The sequence below is a fragment of the Yarrowia lipolytica genome, chromosome 1A (assembly GCF_001761485.1).
Source record: "Yarrowia lipolytica chromosome 1A, complete sequence".
NCBI lineage: Eukaryota > Fungi > Ascomycota > Dipodascomycetes > Dipodascales > Yarrowia > Yarrowia lipolytica.
The window spans coordinates 235297-254908 of record NC_090770.1 but is presented as its reverse complement, the minus strand read 5'-3'; the positions used below and the strand labels follow the sequence as shown (position 1 = coordinate 254908).

Below are 19612 nucleotides of genomic sequence, written 5' to 3'. Positions count from 1 at the left end.
GCTTTTTTGAAGACATCATTATCCAGGGTCTTGTAGTTGCTTCTTTAGACGGTGGGGGGTGGTTGGACTTGCACGTTGCTGCGATTAGACGGCGCCGAGAGGTTCAATTACATCGCATGGGGCAAGTTGGGGGGCGGTCCAGGAACGAATTGAGACTTTTTTTTTCAGATTTATGTCAGTCATTTTGGCCCTTGGACTCGCACTCGTAGCGATCTACAATGCTCTTTCAGTTGGCAGTAAGATGCATACAGGAAAATAACCTCGTAATGCAGGGCCCCAAAAATCAAGTTCAAAACATCGACAGTGCTACCTCGTCACATTCCATCGACATGTCCAATTCGAACGCTGGTGACGGCGAAAAGCCCCAGAAAGGAGCGGCGCCGACCTTCGCATTTGGTCAGAAGCCGCAATTCAACTTTGGTGCCACTACCGCCAAGTCTGACGACATGAAGGAGGACTCAAACTCGGACAATACACACACAAAAACAACAGACACAGAGGCCAAACCGGCCTTCGGGAGCGGCGGATTCTCGTTCGCCAAACCCGCGGAGCCCAAGGATGGCGACTCCGACAAGAAGGACACAAAACCAAGCCTGTTTGACACCCCGGCCAAACCCAAGGCCTCTCTGTTCGATACACCCAAGGATTCGGTCCACAAGTCTAGCACCGACAAGCCTACGTTTGGAGGGTTCAATTTGGGAGATCAGTCCGACAAGCCGGCTTTCACTGGTTTTGGTGTGAAGAAGGAGGACAAGACTGAGGACAGTAAGGACAAGCCTTCTGGATTCTCATTTGGAACCAAGAAAGACAACGACAAGGGAAATGACAAGAAGGACGATGAGAAGCCCTCTCTGTTCAGTTCGTCCAGCATCGACAAGCCTGCTACTGGAGGATTCCCCAAGCTGTCGTCTGGTGGATTTGGCTCTCCCTCTGGATTTGGCACTTCTAGCTCTGGAATTGGATCTTCCTCTGGTGTTGCTACTGGCAGCTTCAGCTTTGCAGCCGAGAAGGAGAAGGAAAAGGGAAAGGACGATTCAAAGCCCACGTTGTCCTTTGGAGCATTCGGTTCCAAGCCCGAGGACAAGAAGGACGACAAGGAGACTAAGCCGGAGAAGGCCAAGAAAGATGATAAGCCCTCTGCTTTTTCGTTTGGTGTCAAGAATGAAGACAAGACGGCTCCGTCTTTGGATGTAAAGGAGGACAAAAAGGACGATAAGCCTGCTTTCTCATTTGGTGTCAAGAAGGAGGATGTAAAGAAGGACGAGAAGCCCGCGTTGTCATTCGGTACCAAGAAGGAGGGTGAAAAGCAGGACGAGAAGCCTGCTTTCTCATTTGGTGTCAAGAATGAGGATAAGAAGGACGGGAAGCCCGCGTTGTCGTTTGGAGCCAAAACAGAGGATAAGCCTTCTGCGTTCTCCTTCGGTGCTAAGAAGGAGGATGACAAGAAGGAGGACAAGCCTCCTCTGTCTTCTGGTGGTACTAAGAATGCGGACGAAAAGATGACTGACTCCAAACCAGCGCTTTCTTTTGGTGCCAATGCCCCCACTTCATCTTCTGCTCCCACTTTTAACCTGGGTGCTAAGAAGGACGACACAAAGACTGCCACCCCTTTCTCTCTCGGTGCCCAGAAGGACGAGACGAAGCCCACGGGTCCTTCCTTTTCTCTTCCTCCGAAGAAGGAGGACGACAAGCCTGCTACAGCGTCTTTCTCCTTTGGAGCTAAGAAGGAGGACGACAAACCTGCGGCCCCATTGTTCTCTATCGGAACCCAGACCGATAACAAGTCTGGCGGTTTCACTTTTGGATCCAAGGCCGACCCCAAGCCCGTCGTAAGCTTTTCTTCCAAGCCCGAAGACAAGACCGCCACTCCGTCGTTTAATCTTAATGCCAAGCCCGACGCTGGTAAGACAGCTGCTCCCTCTTTCAATCTTGATGCTAAGACGGAGACCAAACCGTTCAGTCTTGGTTCTGGCACAGGTAACAACACTACCTCTTCGCTATTTGGAGCCAAGTCGTCATCTGACGCCCCCAAGCCTTCACCTGGAGGATTTGGATCTGGACTTGGTGCCACCTCTTCTGCTGCGCCTCCTCTGAAGACTGGGGGATTCGGTTTCGGAGCCCCTTCCTCTCCTGCTCCTGCCTCCAAGACTGGCGGCTTTGGCTCCAGCGGACTTGGTGCTCCCAAGTCTAGCGACCGGGCCGGATCTGCCCCTCCAGGTTTCTCCACTGCATCTAACGCCCCCCAGAAGTCCAGTTTGTCGACACCCAATGCCTCTTTCACCACCCCTGGTCAACGAACTGCTCTCAAGCGAAACCTTCTTTTCACAGCCATCAACGATACTCTCTATTACAGCTATATCACTGGTGCTCAAACACGTGAGAAGATTGTCTCGGTTGGATTCGCGATCTCCAACATTCTGCTGAACCCCTCGGGCACTCTGCTGGCTGTTGTTGGTGAAAAGAACGTCTCTGTTGTTCGAATTAACGACTCCGACATCGCCAAATCTTCCGTTCAAGATGTTTCCAAGCACATTTCGGCCTCGTGTGTCCGTTATGTTCTGTGGAACCCTGTCGCAGACCCTGATGCTACTCTTGAGATTCTTACCGGCGATAATCAGGTCATTTCTCTTGGTGTCTCGCTGGAGAGCAACATTGAGAAGTCCGTTTTCGAGCTTGCTGAGGAGGATGACCGAATCGACACCATTGGTGAGGTAATTTCCTTCTCATTTGGCCATTCGTCCGCGGCCATGGGTCTCCTGACTCTGTATCTGCTCAACGAGGATGGCGACATCTTCTGTCTCTCCCCTTGGATGCCTTCCTCCGCTCTTCTAACCGAGACTGAGATCAAGAGCATCTTGGACCAGGCTGTTTACCTTGAGCAAACCACCAAGGTTTCTTCGGGTCTGCCTCCTCCGGGTGTCACCACAGCCAAGATGTTCAAGGGCAACCTGGTCTGGTGTTATGACCTATGGAGACAGATTCCCTTGGCCAACAAGGATGTGCGACACGGAAATGTGGTAGCTCTGAAGGTTACCAAACCCAAAGCTCCGTTTGGAAACGGCAAGCTCAAGTTTCAAGGTCCCTTTGTGGTGTCTCCCTACCCCAAGGAGATGTACACGGAGACTGCCAAGCAACTGGTTGCTCTCAAGTCACGTGGAATCGCCCTTTTTGCAGAGCTCTTTGAGTCTGGCAGAGTCAACATTCTTATGTACGCTGGAGGCCCTGTTGTGTGTTCGTGGGATTCACCTGATCACATTTGGGTTGACGAGGAGGAGGAGGAAGACGGTTCCAACGCGCTTGGCCTTCGGGAGATGGTTCTTCTTGAGACTATTGATCTGAAGAGTGCTGCTGTTCTGTCTCAGTGTCTTCACGATGGCCTTGTTCATGTGTTAGCGTCTGATTCCGTCACTCAGGTCGATACTCGAAACTGGTATAGAAAGCTTGCTGGAGCTTACGTCGAGCAGGACATGCAGGTGTTAAGCCAGCTTCAAAACACCAAACTACGCTCGTCACGTGTGCGCATTTCTCTTGCACCCGACTACGGCGTCTCTACGTTCACAGAGCGTCTCATCCTTGTGTCAGACCAGGTTTACGAGTGTGATTTGTCTGTTTCGGAGAACGGTGATCTTTCTCTTTCGGCTACTGAGTTGGAGAAGGCATCTTCTATTCCTGAACTTAATGTTAATGTCGCGGCTGATCACGTCAAGCGAGCTGGTCTGATCAGTGCTGTCTCACCGGAGATCATCCACAAGATCAACTCTGTCAAGATTAGGCCCGATCTACCTGAGAATTTATCCTTCTCCATGTCGGAGAAGTTGCGCGAGCATCCTGACATGGTCCAGGTGTTCACTCAGATTGCTAACCATTTCTCGAGAGAAAATCTGAAGATGGAGGAGGTCACCATCCTGATGGAGAGACGCCTAACTATGCAGAAGAGTGAGTTGCGACGGCAACTGGTTGACTTGGAGGCTGTCAAATCTCGGTTTGAGAAGCTGTATAAGCATTATGGTGATACAGACATGCTTGAGTCTCTCAAGAAGCTCATTGCGCGTCAGAAGGATCATGAGAAGAGGTTCGACAAGTTGCTGACCGACTTGAACCGATCACAGTCGCTGCCTCTGTCGGATGCCGAGCGCAAGTGGCATGTCGAATTGAACCGGCTCAAGAACAAGCTGCCCGAGTTTGAGAAGCAGACCAAGCAGGCGCAGACTCAGGCGAAGCAGATAGCCAGCTTCACCAGAGACGCCAACACGTCGTCCAACTCTGTGGATGCGATCCAGGGTATTACTCGGGCTGAGCTATCTCGAACGAGTTTCATGCTTGAGGAGGAGGATAGGGTAGCCGAGCAGACCAAGAAAAAGCTCGAGCAGTTGTTGCACAAGAGTCAGACCCTGCTGGCGGTTCTGAAGGCCAAGGAGGAAAAGTAATGAATAATTTTATTGTGTGTAATGTAACGGGTTTGAGAGTGGAACGGAGAGAGGTGTAAGCACGAGTGCAAGTAAGTCCGGTTTGATTTTTTAGCTTTTGTTAAGTAACTACTGTACTTAGTGATATGACATAAAATCTATTGAATACACAATTTGTTGCTGGTGAGAGCGTTGCTGACAGTTGCTGTAGCACTAGATGTTCTTTAAAAATCCGTGCATCGTCCGTTGAAGGAGTAATCTCCATGCTTAAGAGGGTCCTGCTTGGGGCCTCCGATCTCGCCAGTCTTGGGGTTTCGATCTCCCTCAAACTCGTCGTATCGTCGTCGCTGTTCGGGATGCATGAGTTCAGGGCCCTTGGACGAAAGCGTGGGTCCGATGTCGGCGTCCAGAGCGGCCTTGTCCTCGTCAGTCATAAGATCGGCAAACGCCGAAGAGGTGCTTGCCGCCTTCTGGAGACGTTCAAACTCCTCCTGTTGCTCCTTGGGTAGTCTGGGAGGCGCCGACATGGGTCCGAGCGATCCGAACTGGTGATTGGCCCGTCGTAGCGAGGTGGAAAAGGCTCGTGTGAGTCGCAGCATGTCGTGGAAGGTGTAGATGTGTTAGTTGTGTGGGGCGAGATAGATTATCGGTGGTTATGCAGCTTTCGTATTATTTTGAGTTTGGATAATTTAGGCCAGAAATGGGAGAAAATGGGCTGGGACTGCATTTAGGGTGGCAAATCGAGCAACTTCAAGGGGGCCTATATGTTGATATTTTTTGGTGGCGAGGCGTAGATATGGTGGTATCGGTGTATTTGAGGGGGGATTGAGAGCAGATCGGCACTGTTGGTCACAGAAATATTGCAGGAGATGAGCTATTGCTGTGTCTGTCAGATACAGCAATAGCTTGCTTGGTATCCACTGAGATTAGGTCTAAGATGAGAAGGAGATGGAGCAAGGATTGGTGGTCAATGTCTATGTGATATAGAATTCGAGTATTGGACTACGTACAGCGTCTTACAGGTTGTACACTGTGGTACGGCGGCCTGTACAAGTAGGCACTGTACCTACAGTGTACAGTACATACACTGGGAACGAATACTGCACTCGAAGATGAACATTGTCTACAGATTGGTTGCACTCCGGTGAGAAGAAATGTTCCAGCACATATACTTGTACTCCACCGTCGTATAAAAGTATCTGAAATTGTTTTCCGTCTTGGATCTGTGAATGAAGCGAGTCGCTTTACGGAATCAAGTCGAGTCGCTGTACAGAATCTAGTCGCTGTACAGAATCGAGTCGCTGTATAGTAGACTGTAGCTATCGTATGTATAGCACATAGTGTTCCTAAGAACTCGCTAAGGTATCCTGAACAGCTTTCTCAATCTCCGACAAACGGTAGCTTCCCAGGCGGACTCGTGCAGCGGCCCTTTGGCTCGTTTGTCCTGCTCTACATTGTCGCCCACACCATATATCTAAATGTATTGCCTGGAAGTCTTGAACTCCATCTATAAATCTATGCTACCACAAGACCACAAACAGGAACGACACTGCCATCAGGGCGACGGACAGCGTCACTGCTCGCGCGCCGTCCAGAAAGTAGACTGCTCCAAGATACGAGCATGTGATATCTCCGTCGTCTGATCGCAGCCCGTAACTGAGCTCTCTATTTCGATGCTGTTTGGGACACTGGAAGCCCAAAGAAGCGTCACAGTCCTGCACAATCTTCTGACACAGGTCCAGACACGGCAGGATCTCCTTGTACCGTCCGGGCTTGAGAACGCGATCAATGAGGGCGTTTCGTGAAGTGCCAGGAGGCCGTTCTTGTAAATAGGTTGCGTTGTTGGACCAGTCCGCACACCGAGGAATGGTCACGGCACAAAGCCACTGCTTGTATGAGTCAGCACAGTCGTCGCACGACTTGAGAATGGAGTATCTCGAGTCCAGCGACGCGTTACAGGCGACAATCTGTTGTGAGTAGGTGAAGTTTTGCCACCATTTGGAGGCGTTATCGTCGTATAATTTAGCTAGTTCCTGTGAGTCCACCATGGACGAGTTTCCTGGAACCGCGTACGCCACATCAGAGCAAAAGTCCAAATCGTAGACCAGCTGGCAATTGTCTGATGTCTTGGAGGAGAACCACACTTGGTCGTAAACGGTGCCTCCTGGCGTGTTTGAGTTGGGTTTGGTTAGCACAGCAAGGTAGGGGGTAGAGTTGTTCAGCCCCTTCATGAAAAATTGCTGCTTGTAGTAATGTCCGAGACCTCGCCGGGTGTACGAAACATCGCAGTTACCCGAGTTGAGCACAGATGGGCCCTTTTGGATGGCACAATACGAGTTGGAGAGCCACCACAGCTGCATTTCGTTCTCCATGGGGAACGCAGTAATGTCGTAGATGGCGTTTTTGATATCAACAATGTAATGGTCCGATGTGGCGTTCTGGGGATCGGTTGTCAGGTTGCCCGTCACAAATAATGCATGGTTGTAGTCGGAGTCGACCAGATAGAGGTTCGGTGTGTCCTTGAAGGAATAGAGAGGCGCTTCCCATGAAACCCCCAGCGAGTATGTGAAGTCTCCAGGCTGAGTGGCCTGTCCTGCGACCGACGTGGGAGCCGCAGGTTTGGATACTCCGTTATTAGAAACATCGCTGGGGGCAGCAGTAACCACCTCATCTCCATCGTCCGAGCCTCCTTGGGGCGCCTTGTCCTCATCCTTGTCCTCATCCTTGTCCTTCCGCTTGGTGAGCTTGTCCTTCTTGAGCTCTGCGTGTTTTACTTGACGTTTGTCGACATTGTTGACATCTGAGTCGATCTTGGTCAGTGCACTGGTGTCGAACGTCATGTTGCTGAAATCCAGCTGAATGTAGAGGTTCGTCACCTGCACCGCACTAACATCAATCGTCAAGTTGGCGAATCCAAACTCGAAGTTGTCCATGGAAAAGACAATGTTCTGCGGGTTCCATCCAGCCTTGAGTAATGCAGGGGCTGTGTAGTCGTAGTCCATGGACATGTTTTTGTAGTTGAGGTTAGGTGGACCGGCACAGATGTTGGCGGTGATGTAAATCGTCTTGGCGTTGGCAGGAATGTCCGTCAGATTGTAGATACGTGTATCGTTCAGTTTCATCACGTAGTCCACGGGCTGGTTGTTGGCGATGGGAGTGGCCACCACCGGCGTGGTGCCGGTCGGCTGGTTGTAATTGGGCACTGTTGACGCCGTGAACAGATTTGTGGACTCTGTGTGCGTCGTAGTACTCGAGGTGGTCGTCATCACCGAGCTCGGAGCCTTGGCCCGGTTCTCGACCACCCGTCTCCACAGGTCGTTGCCGAGATGCTGGAACGGCAGGAGCAGCTCGGGCGTGCCGAGCGAGTCGTCGTCGGTCACGTTGCCCAGAAACGCCCGGACCAACGTGACCGCCAACCCCAGAATTAGGATCCACAGACGCATGCTGGGTGGTGGAGAAGAGCCTGAAAGGTGCAAGGTAGCCTACGTGCACATCACGTGCCGGGCTGTACAACACTGGGGATGCTAACTACGTAACTCTACACAGGGCGGACCCAAAGCTGCCCGATAACGTGGTAAAGACGAGGTGTTTTTTACTCAAGCAGGCGCGCCACTGAGCGTGCGGACGATTCGATGCACAAGGTCGTATTCTCAACGCCAACTTGTACTGTCTTCTTCATGTCTTACCATCTCTCCTTGAAAAAAAAGAGTTTGTCCAACAACCGTTTTTAAGCCGCACGTGGTGTTCCGACTGAAAAATGAAAAATACTGGGGGAACAGAGTGTGCAGCGGTAGTTTGACGAGTAGACGACGCGATGATAGCAGGAGTTCGGGAGAGATAGCTGTTAGATGGAGCAACTAGAGTCTCCGTTACAAGTTTTTGACACCTTTCTACGCCGTTTCGGTCCCCGATATTCGCGCTTTACCGACCCAATGACGTCACAATATTTCGATAACCTTGATTGTCTCTGATAGTGGGCGAGAATGAAAAAAAAGGGTAGGCGTTTATCTCGACCAATGGGGCGGATATGGTGAGAGTTGAGACACAGATTGTGAGGGATGAGACAAATATCTGTTATTTATTGAAAGTATTCGATTCGTCATGTTTCTCCTATATTTTTCGACTATTTCCGTCGTCTCTATTCGGTTTTAAAACTTCGACCAGTGTTAAGGATACTCAACTATTTCCCAACGACACCTGCAGTACCTACTTGACGTTTACTCACTGCCGGCTTAAAAATATTATAAGAAAAAAAAACACCACATGCATGTAAAACTTCAAATTGAAACGCGTCCAGCACACACAGATCAACACTACTACACACACAGAAAATGTCCGCTAACATGGAGGGATTCGAGGAATCGCGAAAGGGCAAGGAAATTGCTGTCGACACCATCAAGCCCGGAAAGGATCATCTGCCCTGGGTCGAAAAGTACCGACCCGACACTCTGGACGATGTTACAGGCCACGAGGGAGTAGTGACCACGCTCAAAAAGTTGCTGGCCAACAAAAAGTTCCCGCATCTGCTGTTTTACGGTCCTCCCGGTACCGGAAAAACGTCCACCATTCTTGCGGTGGCGCGAGAGATCTACGGACCCAGCTACAAGAGCATGGTGCTGGAGCTCAACGCGTCCGACGACAGAGGAATCGACGTGGTGCGAGACCAGATCAAGGTGTTTGCCAGCTCGCGGCAGATTTTCCAGCGTGGTGGCGAAGAGAATGCGCGATCCAACTTCAAACTGGTCATTCTGGACGAGGCAGATGCCATGACCAACGTGGCTCAGAACGCCCTGCGACGAGTCATTGAGCAGTACACCACCCATACCCGATTTTGCATTCTCGCCAACTACACACACAAGCTGAACCCCGCGCTGCTATCGCGATGCACACGGTTCCGATTCAGCCCTTTGCCCGAGGCAGCCATCGACAAACGAATCATGCAGGTCATTGACGCGGAAAAGGTCAAGATTGCGCCCGACGCCAAGGCAGCGCTGCTGGAGCTGTCCAAGGGAGACATGAGACGGGCTCTCAACGTGCTGCAGGCGTGCCACACGGGTCTGGAGCACCCTGGAAAGGACACAATCACTCTTTCACAAGTATACTTGTGTGTTGGGTCGCCTGACCCAGCAGACATTGACACCATTCTGACTTCGATCCTGAACGACGACTGGACCACAGCTTACGACACCGTTTCCACTCTGAAACGAGAACGAGGTCTGGCACTGGTGGACATTCTGGAGAAGCTGTCCGCTGAACTGATGGCACTCAATCTGAAGGAGAAGACCAAGATTGCACTCTTGTCCAAGCTTGCCGACATTGAGTACCGGTTGGCCAACGGAGGCTCCGAGAAGATCCAGACCAGTGCTGCTATCGGTGTTATTAAGGACTCTATGGAGTTGGAGGTTTAAGAGAGTGCGGACATTGGCAGAGAAGAAGCGTCATCAGAGAAAAGGCGTCATCAGATCATAGAATAAGTGCTTCCAGTGCTGTGTGCTTCCAATGCACGTGTTTCTCTCAGATCGTTTTCAACACGTATATACAGTAATCGAAAAATTGACGAATATGAGGCAGGTTGGTATGTCTTGAGATCCATGGGAATCTGTCCAGACCTACATAGGGACTTTATCGTACACCTCTAAACGCCTATAATTGTAGATGAAGCATTGGCACTGTTACTTGTGTTACGTCTTGTGATGGTCCGTTGCGATCCTCCCTGTTGTTTTGTTGATAATTAGTTAAGAAAAGGTTTATATTTATCTCATTTTTAGCTGAACACATTTGTATTCTCTAAACCACAGTTAACACTATGCTCTAGTTTACTTAGATGTTGGTTAAGAGCAGACAGCTCACCCAGAGCAGAAAACCGCATGTTCGTAGACCAATAACGACTGGATTGCAGGGAATCACGTGACAATGTACATTATGTCTAATTTCCTGCTTTGTGACCTTCAGACTCCGTTTAACGGCCCTTTTCATGACGCGGTGATATGTTTTTGGTTCACATGTCATCCATCTCATCTCATCTCTACGACCCTGCGGCTCAACAATGCAACCCGGACAAAGTTCGGACCCCACATTTTCGATCTCCACACTTGATCTACACACTTGATCTCATCACTCCGATACCACCCGATGAAAAAGGTAGACAACGGGCCCAAGGCGCAGGTGTGGTTTATCTGCAACATAAACACGCAGGTGGGCGTCGAAATTGCACAGCGCGTACTACATGACAACAACGTGGTGATCGGAGGAATCAACAAGGGTCTGGGCAATCTGGAGGTGGGGGAAACCACATCTCAAGACAACCTGCAACTTCTGCTGAGTAAACACGGCTCCAACAACTCTCTGTCGTTCGTCGAAATTGACCCGGCCAACTCGACCTCGTGCCAAATGGCCTTTTCCGATGCCTTCAACCGACGCCCCACAGTAGACGTGCTGGTCAACTGCAGTCACACCATGGTTCTGGGAGAAGCGTCGCGGTACGAGAACTGGCAGGTGAACGAGCAGTTTGAGAGCAACTTCTTCCATCACGTGAACGTCATCAAGGCGATTCTGCCGCACTTTCGGCGCCAGCTCCAGGGCCATATCATCAACATCATGGACTCCACCGCCAGTTTAGCCATCCCAGGTCTGTCGTTGCTGTGTGCCGCCAATCGGGCCCTGAGCGGCTTTTGTGAATCGCTGGCGTTAGAAGTGTCGCGATTCGGCATCAAAATCACAAACATTATTGCTCCTCTTGAAGCGTCTCTTTTCACACAGGGGGTGGTTATGACCGAAGATGAGCAGACGTCGGAACATGTTACGCGATTGCGTAACATTATAGTTCGCGAAGACATTTATCCACAACAAGCGATCACCGACATTGTCCATGGAGTCATCTCCATAGCGTGCAACCCCAATCCTCCGCATCGGTTTGTGATAGGCAGTGATTCCATTACGGCTGTCAAGGAGCAGATTCAACGGGAGGCTGAGGAACTGGACGACATGATGGAGGTCAGTTACAGCTGCGATTTCGACCTGCTTGAGCCAGAACACGTGGGATATGGGAACCACATGAATCAGAAGATCAAACTGGAGCACGACGAGACAAAGGGGACATACATGTGATGATCCGGGTGATTATTTATGAGGAGGAGGTAGACATTGGTTTTTGTATATATTGTATTATATCTATTGAAGGGTGATTGTAAGAAACTTTCGGCACCCTTGGACGTGATGAGAGTGGGTGAGAAGAGCTGGGAAGAGCTGAAAAGCTGAGAAAAGCTGAGAAGAGTGAGAAGAGCTGAAAGAGCTGAGAAAGAGTGAGAAGAGCTGAGAAAAGCTGAAGAAGAGCTGAAAAGGGCTGAGAAGAGCTGAGAAAATGAGAAGAGCTGGTGAGATTCGAGAAGGGTGCAATACTGCACATCGCCAGTGAGAAAGTTGATTAATAATGAGAGTGAGGATGAGATTGGTACAGGTCATCAAAGCAGGTCAACAACGCTCCCCTAGGATACTGTGCGATACCATTACAACCCAACCACTACCAAAACTGACATTTGTGCTTGATCAAATAGAACAAAAGTCAACAAAAATCTCTGAGTTCAACCGTGACAATTCGACACCATTGATATATCGCTTGTATCCGTACTCCAGTGATCTCCGTATCCTCTCAACTTCCAAAGATCAAATTTCAAATGTCAAATTTCAAATTCCAAATTTCAGTCGCGTGTAAAGTTAAGATTAAATGGACTCCGAGATAATGATCGAACTGAAAGAAAACCTCTCCCTCCTGCTCTCTTCCTCACCTACTCTCCTCTGCTTATCTCCTCCTATTTCCTCATCATGGATACCCGCGAAGAATGTGATAGACAATGGGATGACCTCAGGCAGAGCATAGAATCGGAGTGGTTAAAGCGCATGGAAACCGGCCACAAGCTGTACCTCCAGTTCTTTCAGTTTCATGACTTTGTGAAAGACGAGCATGGGGAAATACAGATGAGCGGTGTTCCTGTTGCCGCCAGCAAGGAACAAGTCGGCGCGGCTGTGGACGATCTGGCGAGAGAATGTGCCGCGATAATGGAGAGACTCACACCGGCGCACGGTTCGCTCGTGCTAAACCAACAGCGGCAAATGGAGTACGTGCGAGGTTTCCGGAATCTGGTCAGGCCCAAGGAGTACGAAGGGGCCCAGCAGCAGTATCTCATCGGCATACTGCTGGGATTGTCGGAGAAGTGTCTCGTGTGGGAGGGGCTCATGAAGGAGTTTGAGCAGACCTGGGAATCCTTGGAGAGCGTCATGTTTCAGGGAGGTCTCCAAAACATTGTCAGGAACCAGAGTGAAGAGCTCAAGAACTGGTTCTTCCAAAAGTACCAGAGCAAGTTTGGCGAGCACATTTCTCCAGTCACAAGTACGAAACCGCAAGTTGTACTCAAAGATATAGCTTCTCGTCCAACCGAGACGAGGTTTCTTCCTCCAGAGATTATGACAATGATCTATGCTCGCGTAGACCTGGAGACATGTGTTGCTATACGACAAGTGTCGTCAAAATGGTACACCATCTTCCAACAGTCTGATAGCATTTTGAGAACAAAGCTGAGACAACGAAACCCCTGGATGAAGCCTGGAGATGGAGAGATGAAGACCTGGCAAGATTGCGCCCTCCTCTTAGTGGGTCGACTGAAAAGCGACAAGTGGCACACTACAGACAACATTGACACCATCAAGGTGACGAAACCAAACGCACCGAGGAAAACGATGGTGAGTTTAGAACTTTTCGAAGACGAAAATCTGCCGTCAGACTTCACATCGATTCTGGACGACTGTGGATGCGGCATTTCAACTTGTGAACATGTGCATATCGATAATGACCAAGCTAGGCTAGTAGTGGATCCCTGGACAATGGAATCGAGAAGATATGAGGAGCCTTATGAAGTCGTCTCGGTGGGTGAAACAATTTCAACTTTGAGGTTTCGCGATATCGTTATTACCCTACCCACTTGGCTTATCGACGATGAAGACTGTATTGAGGACATTTACATTGGAAGAACGATGGTGTCGGTGTACATGGTGACCGATCACGTTCTTATGTTTCCCCGGGATCTTGCACACCATCAGGACTACTTTTGGTACACCAGACAAGACTCACATTACCACTTTGGCAACATGTATGTGTCTAGAGAGGGATTCTACTTCAACTTGGCCGACTTGGAGGGAAGAAAAATGGTGCGATATGCCAAAGCACTCAGAGCACGGCCACAGGCCTTTTACAACGGACTCGTTTGGTGGACAGTGGGAGATACAAGTCTCGTTCCGACATTCATCGACCTCGAAACGCCAGAAAAGGTGTATTATAATGCCGATGGTGCTATCACGGGCTTCTCAAAGAAAAATGTCTTTGCACAAGGCAGTGACACACGTGATTCGAGCCATTTGGTCGCCACAGAACACAAATACGGCCAGGAGATTGTGGATCTTGCTACCGGTATCATCACTCTGGTTAAGACTCAGATGGCATGGCCTGAACCATCAGTCCATTTTTTAGGGTATCGAGATGGCAAGTTTCAATCCTGGTGTATGTGTTCAGGTGTTGTTGACTACACGAGAAGGAAAGCGAGTGCTCAGTTGGGGATTTAACAGCACGATTGAGCTCTGCTACAGTGACAATTACTGTACTGTACTACGATTCCGTGGACTAGATGAATAAAAGTACAGGAGTTGGTGCTTCAAAATTAGAAGAAACCTGATCCAAAAGGTTGTCCATCCCAGGGATATTGTCCCTGACCCTGGCCTTGACTCTGCTGTCCCTGACCTTACCTTGACCTTGACCTTGACCTTGACCTTGACTCTGCTGCTGACCCTGTCCTCCAAGAGCACCTGTGACGGGCTGAACGTTGGAGTTGCTGGTATACACTGCCTGAGCAATACCAACCTCCTTGTTTTCAATGTCGTAAACCACATATGCAGATCGCAGAAAGGTGTCTCCCAAAAGGGTGATACCGTGGGTGTTGTCATTGGATGAGACTCCAAAGACGCACTGGTTGTTGTGGGGATCACCAAGAATGTCGCTCAGCTTGAGAACCAGCTCGCTAGAGTCGACATTGATGATGGCTCCATTTCCGAAATCAAACGCCAGAGTAACGCGTGTGTTACATGCGACGTAGTTGAGACCGGTGTTCTGGTTCACTTGACTTGATAGTCCGACCTGGTCGAAGATGGTGTAGTAGATGTCATCGGGCAGAAACGTGTATGAAGTTCCCGAGTCCAAAACCGCCACGTGAGGCTGTCCGTAGGGCCCAGCTCCGTTGATTCCGACTCCCTGGTACTCGACCTGGAAAGCGTTGGCGTTCTGAAGCTGAAGCACATTGAGAGGACCCTGGAACTTGGCGTAGTCGATTCCTCCGAGTAGAAGAGTGCCCTGGGGCGAATTGACATCTTCCAGGTAAAGAGAGTAGACTATTCTGTCGATGAAGCCCTGGTTCTTGAGCTGGACGGGAAAGTTGGGATACTCGGGCTGTTGTCCATGGTTCAGAGACTCGGATCCCTCCAGAGAGATACCGAAGATGGCAGTATTGCCCACCGCCTTGTCGGCCACGGCAAACTGAAAGTTGCTGAGAGTCACGGGGCCGACCGAAAGCGAGTCCGTGACCCAGTCTCCATGAGCCGACCCCGTCACGTACGTGATGCTGTAGTCGCTGTTGAGGTAGTGGTAGGTAGAAGACGACTTTGCGTTGAACTGGCCTGTGAATTCGCAGGCTCCGTTAGCGCAGTCGGTCGAGTCTTCCGTGCTGAGCACCCACAGGTCTGACGAGCCCGTGTCCAGCAACACGTTGAACTGTTGGGCCGGTGTTCCTAGCGAGATGGAGATGGAGTACCAGAACTCCTTGTTGTGGACCGTTTCGGTGTACGCTCCGTCTCGACGAGCTAGAGCGAGGGTCCGGTTGACCTCAGCAGCAGACTCGTGGTGCTTTGTGACGGGGATCTGGAGCACTTTGGGGGCTGAAGGGGCCGCAATGGCTCCATTAAGCACGGCAAATGTAGCCACACAGGATGTGAGAAGTGCGACTGGTTTCATGGCGACAGGGTCTCAGCGTAAATGACAAAAAATCGGCAACGTCCAAAAAACAACGCCAACGTCCAAAAAAACAACGCCAAGCCCTTCGGTGCGTCGAGACGCTTATATATCACATCCAGGATCTCGTTGGTATGTAGATCATTGCCAATACCGAGTGTTTGTGTAGATCTGTCTCCTTAGCCGAAACCCAAACGCATCTTGGCTGCTGCACGGAAACACGACTGCGAAACTCAATCACGACGACACTTCATGGCCGCGGTGTAGATCAGTCGCGTCGAGATAGGTGGGTGGCTAGCAGTGTCGAACTGGGAGGCGAACCGGAGGCTACCAGATTACCGTGTCGCCAGGGCGTAGATCTGGATGATGACCATTCTGCTTCAGGGTGATCTCTTGACTGAAGGTACATGTCCATCGATATTTCAAGACATGTAGATCGGCATGTAAGGGATGCGCCCACTAGAAGTGGAAGTACGAGTAAGAGTAAGTGAGTGGATCTGTGATGTTAAAGGATAATGTAGTCGGATTTGGGTGTTTCCTGGTCTCGCTCGAGACGAGGATTGAGTACCATCTGCATCAGACAGAGGTGGTGGTAGCTACTGCAGTAAAGGTAGAGTACAGTACCGTATGTACAGTAGTTGCTGTTAATCAAAGTCATTAGAAGAGTGGTCTTTTTCGTCCCCATGGCAGCCTATTCATCCCTATGGCATTGTGTACATCATGGTCTAGGTTTCTAGCTGGGGTGCCGGAGGGTGGATGTGTTTACGTGCAGTACTAGTTCCATCACCTCCTTCAATTGTGTAGTATACTCCACATAATCAGTTCTTCAACTAAGTATACCATGCCCTCAAACATTGGAGACTGTCGAGAGTCGATTGCGGGCATTGATGGCGACATCATAACAGATGTTGACTGTCATCTCCATGTGTTGACCAGAGATGAAAGAAGTCGTTACATCGAGCAGTGCAACAGTGTTTAATTGATACTAAAGAGATCCCGATCGGATTAGCAGACTTGTTTGGTATTCTCTTGTGCAGATGCTCAGGTATGACGGTCAGTATAGACCAAATCCTGTTGAGAAATCTACAGTTAGCTTGTCAACTACACTGTTAAGTGAAGTGACAACTAATTGTACAGTTATCGGACTCGTACTCACGAATTGTTAACAGAATTGAAACATCAGCAGAATAATTGTAGATGTTTCTCCTGTTGGCTCGTTAGTGGTAAAGTGGCAACCCATTCATCGAGTTTTCTGAAAGGACAACGAAATGACCAGGATAAACCAAGCTGCAGCAATCACCCACATACACCAACAGTATTAATCCAGATATAATCAAACACTATAAACCCTCATGTCAATTCCACAAACACATTTTGCGGCTTGCCTCCTCCGCTTAGCTTGATGATCCCCTTTGTGGCAAGATCTAAGGCCTTGGCAAACGAAGTGGCAGCAGTAGCCCGATCGTTAGGGACACCATCCGATGAAGTAGAGGGAAGAATTGCCTCGAACGACGTCTTTCCCTGACATACACTCATTAGATGAAACAGGAACTCTTGGGCCTCGTGAGCAGCAATAGACGTTCCAGACAACATGTTGTACTCGTCATCGCCAGGAATATCGTCTGGAAAATAGGGGTCGGGATACTCGTCGAGGAAATCAATGTCGCCAAACGATCCTGATCTAGAGTGCACGCCTCCTCGACGACTATGACGAGCTCTTCCTGACCCGGGGGTGCCGCCGGCTGACCCACTCATTCGAGAACCAAATAAGCCCGATGTCCCCAGAATTCGAGCTTCTCCTTGGTCACTCCAAGGAGATGTGGCAGCAGAGCCTCGTCGTGCAATTTCAATGCTAGCAGGGGTGTTTTGTGCAGAAGTACCTGCTCTACCTGTTTCCAGCTCGACAGGAACGTCAGCACTCGGTCTGGTGGGACGTCGGGGAGCGACAGGTTCGGTAAGCATCTCTCGGATCTCGTCTTCAAGCAGTAAGATTGGATCACTCTCGCATTGGTTCAAAACGGACTCCTTCCATTGCCCAAACTTGCCCTTTCGTCGCTTGCGTCGAGGCCGCCTGTCTTGCTTCTGTAACTCCATGTTTTCCAGGTAATTGTCTCTGAAGCTGCGGATATCTGCCATCTTGAGCGATATTTCCTCGTCCATGACAGCTGCCCTTACTCGTTTTCTTCGAGACCCAGCCGGGGTCTGTGTGGCTTCCTGGATTGTGGCCAGGTCGTCAACTTGCATGATTTCATGGCGCATGAACGGGGAGCTGTGCAGGGGGGTGTGGGGAGAACGAGGGGTCCGAGGAGTCATTACTCCTGGGTCGCTTGGAGGAACGTAGTCGGAGCTGAGATCAATGTTTAGCTCATCGTCTACCACAAAGTCGTCAATGTTGAGATTGTCGGTCAGCAAGCCGTTGTCGTCGAAGGACATGTCCAGATCACCGAGCTCATCATCGTCGTCGAACGCCCAAGATATTTCAGGTGTAATGAGCTCGGGCAGGTTGAGTTCCGAGAGACCTGAAATCGGCACCCCTGCAATCTCAGGCAGAGGCGGAGGGGCCAGAACTGCCGCGTCCTCCAGAACCAGCGACTGACGGGCAGGACGTCTCTGGGGAAGGTCAATTGATCTGGGAGCCAGAGGAGCAAAGCTGAGTCTGTTGCGCAAGTTGATTGCGTCTGCTTGTAGCGAGGAGGACTGGCGATGCATGGCCACAACTGTGCCGTACATGAGCTGTGAAGACAGTCGTAACGCCATGGGATGAGCTGGAGACGAGATTTCCTTGCAAATGTGGTTGATTTGTAGCTCCATCACTTCTCGACGATGGAGCGACTTGTTGACCGTGGCTAGAAGCCATACCGTAGACAGCCCTGGTTGGTGTTGGAAGAGCGCAGTCGAAAAGAACATTGTGGAGGTAGAAGGGAGATGAAGACAGAAACGTGGTCACGAAGCATTTATCGCGTCCTTTTTTAGGAAAACTCCTTCGAAAAACGATTTCCCAAAACAATTTCGGACAACCCATTTGGGACTGTGCCTCATCTCCCCGTACATAGAGATGGATTATGTACAGAGTAGTGCATGACATAGCAGGTGAGCAAAGCGTGCATATTGGAGAATATCGGAGATTGTTGTGTGGAGTTGTTGGCGCAGGATAATGTCACGTGACAGCCACTTTTGGTGGTGATCTTTTTCCGCCGTTCTTGTGCTGGGTCAATGGAGTCGACAAGAGTGAGTTGCGTCTCGACTGACTTTTGGAGGTTGATATAGACTAAACTTTATTTTCGTAACGGGTCCGTTTTACGGGGCTGTACTTTTCAGGTCACGTGAAGCGAGTTGAGTGTAGTCGGTATTTTTGCTTTGGATATCAACCGCAAAAATGGGGGTTTTTTGTATCTTGTGTTTGAGATTTGGTATCTTGCTCTTGAGAGATGGTATCTTGTTTAATGGTCTTTGTTCTCCAGCAAAGGTTATCATCAACTTAGAGTTCCGATAAGGATACCGATAAGAAGTAAAAAAGGCCTTTTAAGAGATTGTCAGTTCGATCCTGCTGGGCCGCAGAAAAGTGGTGGACATTGTTTTTTGTTCAATTCATTGTAAGGGATGTCTTTTTGTCGTGCTGAGAGTGACATGGAGATTCGGAGTGGAAAACAACGGCCAGATGGTCGCCATATGGTCAGTTTGGCGCTTTGGAGGCGGAACTTAGGAAGCTTTCACGAATGTTACGAGTTAAGTGACAATCGGAATCGCGACCGATGAGCAGTTGGTGAGGTTGGTGGTTTGATACGATATTATTTCTGGTGATTATCAGTGTTATGAAGTTGATCAATGGGATTCTGGTAGAGTATCGATAATGATATTGCTGTTTCGATCAACCCTGATGGAACTCGCCCAAACAGCAGACCCCGTTTGCAGAAGCAGGACGGAAGTAGTTATAACAACAATCTACCACTCCGCAAAATGACGGTTGTCTGATCCCATACATCAGAGAGAACCACCTGAATGAAAGCAATGGTCTTGTAGTAACTAGTTGCGATGTGTGCACAATAATGTCAAGGAGCTGTTTGAACTGTACCACGGGTAGGGTGAATAATGAGATTCTGACCTCAGATCTCCTCTATGTAATAGTAGTTTTTCTGGTCTAAATGGTTCCAACATCAGA

The 19612-nt window shown here is 49.8% G+C and overlaps 8 protein-coding genes across 8 annotated transcripts; 4 read left to right on the top strand and 4 right to left on the bottom strand.

The window, feature by feature from the left end:
• Positions 1–218: 218 nt before the first annotated feature.
• On the top strand, positions 219–4427 carry YALI1_A02546g (uncharacterized protein; the record flags this gene model as incomplete). The annotated part of the gene is made up of 1 exon (XM_499677.3): positions 219–4427. The coding sequence occupies one exon, from the start codon at positions 219–221 to the stop codon at positions 4425–4427; it is 4209 nt and encodes a 1402-aa protein (XP_499677.3).
• A 203-nt stretch (positions 4428–4630) lies between these two features.
• On the bottom strand, positions 4631–5005 carry YALI1_A02499g (uncharacterized protein; the record flags this gene model as incomplete). The annotated part of the gene is made up of 1 exon (XM_499676.1): positions 4631–5005. The coding sequence occupies one exon, from the start codon at positions 5003–5005 to the stop codon at positions 4631–4633; it is 375 nt and encodes a 124-aa protein (XP_499676.1).
• A 921-nt stretch (positions 5006–5926) lies between these two features.
• YALI1_A02470g (uncharacterized protein) lies at positions 5927–7849 on the bottom strand (the record flags this gene model as incomplete). The annotated part of the gene is made up of 1 exon (XM_499675.3): positions 5927–7849. One exon carries the CDS (start codon positions 7847–7849, stop codon positions 5927–5929), a length of 1923 nt encoding a protein of 640 aa, XP_499675.1.
• Positions 7850–8737: 888 nt separating this feature from the next.
• YALI1_A02461g (uncharacterized protein) lies at positions 8738–9814 on the top strand (the record flags this gene model as incomplete). Its single annotated transcript, XM_499674.3, has 1 exon — positions 8738–9814. One exon carries the CDS (start codon positions 8738–8740, stop codon positions 9812–9814), a length of 1077 nt encoding a protein of 358 aa, XP_499674.1.
• Positions 9815–10538: 724 nt separating this feature from the next.
• Positions 10539–11513, top strand: YALI1_A02443g (uncharacterized protein; the record flags this gene model as incomplete). Its single annotated transcript, XM_499673.3, has 1 exon — positions 10539–11513. One exon carries the CDS (start codon positions 10539–10541, stop codon positions 11511–11513), a length of 975 nt encoding a protein of 324 aa, XP_499673.2.
• A 714-nt stretch (positions 11514–12227) lies between these two features.
• On the top strand, positions 12228–14018 carry YALI1_A02426g (uncharacterized protein; the record flags this gene model as incomplete). The annotated part of the gene is made up of 1 exon (XM_068281615.1): positions 12228–14018. One exon carries the CDS (start codon positions 12228–12230, stop codon positions 14016–14018), a length of 1791 nt encoding a protein of 596 aa, XP_068137716.1.
• A 58-nt stretch (positions 14019–14076) lies between these two features.
• Positions 14077–15456, bottom strand: YALI1_A02394g (uncharacterized protein; the record flags this gene model as incomplete). The annotated part of the gene is made up of 1 exon (XM_499671.3): positions 14077–15456. The coding sequence occupies one exon, from the start codon at positions 15454–15456 to the stop codon at positions 14077–14079; it is 1380 nt and encodes a 459-aa protein (XP_499671.3).
• A 1347-nt stretch (positions 15457–16803) lies between these two features.
• On the bottom strand, positions 16804–18360 carry YALI1_A02365g (uncharacterized protein; the record flags this gene model as incomplete). Its single annotated transcript, XM_499670.3, has 1 exon — positions 16804–18360. The coding sequence occupies one exon, from the start codon at positions 18358–18360 to the stop codon at positions 16804–16806; it is 1557 nt and encodes a 518-aa protein (XP_499670.1).
• Between the last annotated feature and the right edge of the window lie 1252 nt (positions 18361–19612).